The 5,061-nt window shown below is 44.0% G+C and overlaps 1 protein-coding gene across 1 annotated transcript; it reads right to left on the bottom strand.

Moving 5' to 3' along the window:
* Positions 1-2,184: 2,184 nt before the first annotated feature.
* On the bottom strand, positions 2,185-4,567 carry LOC119007551. Its single transcript, XM_037077310.1, has 2 exons — positions 4,334-4,567; positions 2,185-3,754 (listed from the first exon to the last, which is right to left on the bottom strand). The coding sequence occupies exons 1-2, from the start codon at positions 4,534-4,536 to the stop codon at positions 2,968-2,970; spliced, it is 990 nt and encodes a 329-aa protein (XP_036933205.1). The 5' UTR covers positions 4,537-4,567; the 3' UTR covers positions 2,185-2,967.
* Positions 4,568-5,061: the final 494 nt, after the last annotated feature.

Raw genomic sequence — 5,061 nt, 5'->3', positions numbered from 1 at the left:
CCGATACGATCAACAATAATTTCACATTTTTGCGTTTTGGAAAGAATTTCATGACCGATTCATACCTGAGGGTAAGAAAAGTGAGGGTGTGGGGAGCAAAAATTGATTATTTATTTATTTATTTATTTATTTATCTATTTATTTATTTATTTTTATTGCTGTGATGATCACGTTGTCTTCCTCTGAAACTCACAAACATCTGGACTGGCAACGACATATTTGGCCCTAGTCTGATCCACGTGGCTTTACCCAGGTGCAGCAGTTTGATGTCATGAGCATAACAGCTGCATGCGGCAGTTGTTCCTACTCTTCTTCCTCTCTGTGTTTATTGGTGGATTCCAAACCAACTATAAAGATGCAAACAGCCACATACGGTGTCATAGTTTGGAAATGATGTGCTTATTATTATTTGATTAAATATTCGCAGCTTTCTGTATCATGTATCGTGTATCATGTATCATGCTTCATATCCCTAATAAGAAGTTTGTTTGTTTGTTCTGATGCTTGTCATGACCACTGCACCTGACATACACGCTACACTAGTTTTGGAACAGTGCGTCTTCAGCCTTGCTCTAAAAGAATTGAAACTTTTAAGTGTTTTTCTTTACCTATAAAAGCAATTCTATCAGTTTTACCCTGGAGACAGATCCTTTATTTTGTTAAATGTGCCTGCTTAGTGCTTGTTTGGGAACACAGGCACTTTATTACTGTACATGTTGATTTTAACATAGTTTTTTATGCGTTGTTTTTTTTTAGTGAATAATGGCTGAATTCTGTTTGGCTGCCTGTGCTGCCTCTCATGCTGTCATTTAGTGTTTGGACACCAGAATTGAACAGTTTTAGACTGTGATGAGTAACACTTATCTCCTCATCCTACTCTGATAGCTAGCTGTGTGTGTTAGAAAGGATGTGGTGTGTGTAAAAGTGACAGGAAGTGAAGATGCTATAATGTTTGTTATCATTAACCTTCATCCAGAGGCAGACAATTGTTCTGATTCTCTAAATGGAGGCGCCAGAGCTGCATGTTGAAGCAAGAGGACAAACTGTTCAGTATGTTAAAGACTGGCCGCAGGATGGGCTGCAGCGCAGTGCGTCATCATTGGGAACAAACATGTTTCTCATGAATGTGGTCGTTTATTTGAAAAATGTTTAAACTTGGACACTTTCCTGTGGTGATTTCATGAGAGGTGAAGTCCGCTCTCTTTATGTCTGTGACTAATTACCACAGCACATGCTCCTCTTTGGGTAATACATGAACCTTGACTTGCTGACTTGTTATTTTAAAAGTCTGACCTCCCACATTGTTTACTCGTGACTGACAGCCCCAGTGCCAAGGTACGCTGTGCAGGCCTACCACTGCCAAGCAGAGCAGAGAGCATCATGGGAAGGAAGCTGCCACCCGTGCTCCTCACTCCTCCTTCACCCTGTTGTTCCTCGGTTTTCGGCCTCAATTGATTAGTTCCAGGAACACTTAAAGTTGCACACACTCACACGCCGAGAGACACACAAACCAACGCTGAAGCAGCCATTTTAATTAGCTGAGTGTAGCGGCTCCAACCTCCTCAGCCTGTTGCACTCTGCCAAAGGTTCCTTCCAGACGACAACTTGGGAGAAGTGAACTCAGTTGCTTTGTGCTTCCCTCTGCTGGACATAGCTGCCACTACCACAATAAAATTCTGCTCAATTATTGACAAATTTTACAAGGTGAAGCTGTATGATTCACTTACCTGCACCTGAAGCCGCCTAACCCTAAGCCACCTGAGGAGCTGTTCTTCTCCCTGCTCTTGACCTTCCACTCTGTCATGTGCTGTGGCGACAGATCTCCTCAAAATGCTACAAATGCAAACAGGATGTGCATCTCTGATCTTTCACATCCTCAAGCACGAATTTGCATAAAGCAAGGATGATCATCGTGGCTGATATTTGAGGTGAAGCCACAGCATGCCAGGGCACCGCTTTCAAGCCTGAAACCCATGTGCCTGTGATATCCGTCTTATCAGTTTAACCAGCATTTGGCTCATATACACAGAAATGCTTTTCTACTCAACTGTAAACGCGGACATTTGTGAACTATCAGTAGGCAAGAGATCTGCAAACGCAACATATGTGTATTCAAATTCCAGAGTAGCAGGAAATAAAATTGGACTTCTGTTGCAGTGCGTATTTGTTTAGTATTTTATTTTGACACCCTTTCCTGGGCTGTCTGCCAGATCAAACAGCTGATCAAACAGCTGAGAGGCTGCAGGATGAGAACACTGTTAACATGTGATCAGCTTAGTTCTTAAGCATCGTATTGCATTGTTTTTTAAACTGAAGAAATCCCACAAAGTCAGATTTGACAATATTTATTCAACTTCTGAAAAATATTCATCGTACCACACATTTTTAAAACACACATGTCAAACTCAATATGAACTTTGACTGACTGCTCTAGACTCAGGAGGGCAGGAGCTAGCTAGCTAGCTAGCATACTAACTTCAGTAGAGATCTCTCTGCCAAACAGTACACAGTCGTCATGATGTCAAAACTGCTGCTTATTCACATTCTTTTGATAGTTTTAGTTGATTTTTGAATATTTTCAACTAAAAGTCCTACATATTGCCCCTTTAAAGTGGAGAGGATGCAGCCTTTTGACAGAAGAAATAACACACTCCCCGTTCACAAATGAGAGGTCATGTGCAAAAACAATAAAAAGCCCTCTTATGTTAGCTGTGCAGCTAGCGGTCGGTGGAGAGATGGTCGTCATATCTCAGCACAACACATAGATGTATTAACTGAACGTAAATCTGATATATTTAATTATTTCTTTCAAAATAAATCTCTTACTTGGTGTATCTGTAAGATCCATATAAGATAAAGTTAATCAGAAATTCTACACACATTAAATAAAATAGAAATTACACAGAATAGATAATAATAATAACAGTAATAACTGGTTGATTTCATGCTATTTTACAGCCTAAGATTTCAATGAAAGGAGCTCTTTCTCTTCTGTAGTTTGCTACAGAGGACTGCATAATGCAGCCATAAATTCCCCAGCCATAATGTCCTCCTCAGGCAGGAGGAGAAAGCTGAGAGCGAGGGAAGAGGCACCAGGCCCAGGAATGAAGTTTGAGAGTTTTGTAGTGTTGAGGAATAAGGAATATGAAGTCTGGACTCTTGTTTTAAGTGGAGCATGAAGAGCAATTCTAGCAGCATAAGCATCCAGACCAGGCTGCAGCTGAGCTGAGCCCAGCGAGAAGTCCTGAATCTCCTCGTCTGCTGAGGCCAGCGCGACACCAGCATGGCCTCCAGTCCCAGCAGCCCCAGCAGGAGCAGAGAGGCCAGGTGGTGAGCATCAAGCAGCTGCAGACAGAACAGGTCCGTGGCCTCCCTCCACCACCCCGAATCCTTCATGGGGCCCATCCTAATCTCCCAGCCTGCCTCCTTCATCCACCAGGTCAGCGTCCCTCCCAGCTGGAGCAGCCAGCGCAGCAGCACCAGACTGTCTGTGAGAGCCAGCTGGCCCAGGAGCACAGTGGAGGGCTTGGTGGAGACCCGGGGGGAGCGGAGCAGCAGCAGGGCCCGCAGGCTGAACATGCAGCCCACCAGCAGGGGGAGGCCTGCACTGTGGGGGAGCAGGAGCACCGTCACCAGCTTCAGCAGCAGGAAGCGACGCAGCCATCCTCTACAGGCAGAGAGGCCTCCTGCTGTGACCGAACCAGGCCAGAGCCATGAGCTGACCTCCCACACTGACTTTAGCACTTGGTTTGATCTGCAGAGAGTTGCACACATGACGGTTAGCTCAGTGTGATGTCACACCTCTTCCAAGTACTTCTCTTGAAGCCTTTCTCCCATATTATGACTGTGTCAGTGTTGTGAAAGTAGGCAGATGCCCGGGCATGCAAACAAGCTACCAATACATTCTTCAGTTTTACAGCGGTTACTTAACATGAAGCTGAGCCTCATCCAAGTTCAATTTGAAACGCATTTCCATGGAATGTATTTCATTTAAAGACAAAGAAGCCTCGTGATCAGGATATGCCACAATATGACACTCTGGTCTTTAAAGAATGTAAAGTCAATTCAGTTTCTGGATGGTAACAATCAAAAAAGTCAGGGAAATGTATTTTAGATCAGGAAACATCAACATTTACCAACTAACCTCAAGTTATTTTTGTTGAATTTGACTCTATCTTTTAAAGTAACTTCTAAATTCAAGCATCTCCTCATGTTGACCACCGTGTCATTCCTCCTAATGTCTCAAAATTCAACAGCTGATTCAGAAAATTAAACCTAACTGTTAGTACCTAACTTTAAACAAATAACTGAATGTAGCCTGTGTGGGACTCACCTGTGTGTAGGCAGGGTGAGATTGAAAGTCATTGTCCTGTTTGGATGTGGGCCGAAAGCTTTTTGTTTCGTTCCCACATCAGCCCCTCTCCTGACAGAGGCTGAGTGAGTGTGTGTCCCCTCTCTCCTCACTTTATCAACTGCTTCGGCTCGGCTGGGTTTCAGCCTGTAAATGTCATCATGTCTGGTCTGGAGGAGAGCCATACTGAGTCACGCTGGTGGAGGATTTTAGCCCGAGGGGTTTCCCTGCATTGCTGACATCAGTGTAAACCTGTCCATGTGATTTTCCATGCAACACCGAGCCAAAAAAGGAGTTCTGTATGGGAGAGCTGGTGCCAGGGGGTGAGGTGCCAGGATGCCGTGCATACATTCTGACAAAGATCAAGAAAGAAACGGTGAAGATCACTGACTAATATCACGTCAGTATAGATTCGGTTACTGAGGGATTTACTTTATGGTTTCAGCGTAGAGTTAACTACCCACATGTGTTGGCAGGGTTCAGAATGTTGTTGTAGGGTGGGCGGGGTGAAACATAACGTTTCCTCAACAACCAGGGCGTGATTGCCACGATAACTGCCTTTGTTATCACTGCCATCTGCCTTGACTGTCTATACTGACTAATCCAGCGACTCACTCTGCATTGCTTAATTCATTAGCTGCTGTGCCTCTCTGATGGTTGACTGGAATCATGTGGCTTCAGTTTAATTTGGTAAACACAACACACATGAT

Source organism: Acanthopagrus latus, chromosome 18 (assembly GCF_904848185.1).
Source record: "Acanthopagrus latus isolate v.2019 chromosome 18, fAcaLat1.1, whole genome shotgun sequence".
NCBI classification, from domain to species: domain Eukaryota; kingdom Metazoa; phylum Chordata; class Actinopteri; order Spariformes; family Sparidae; genus Acanthopagrus; species Acanthopagrus latus.
The sequence above is the reverse complement of the archived record's forward strand: the minus strand, read 5'-3'. Positions and strand labels throughout refer to the sequence as shown.

Coding starts and splice junctions, on each gene's coding strand:
- LOC119007551 (XM_037077310.1), bottom strand. CDS start 4,536: ATGGCTCTCCTCCAGACCAGACATGATGACATTTACAGGCTGAAACCC. Junction 3,755..4,333: donor CTCACCCTGCCTACACACAG/GTGAGTCCCACA, acceptor AACTCTCTGCAG/ATCAAACCAAGTGCTAAAGT.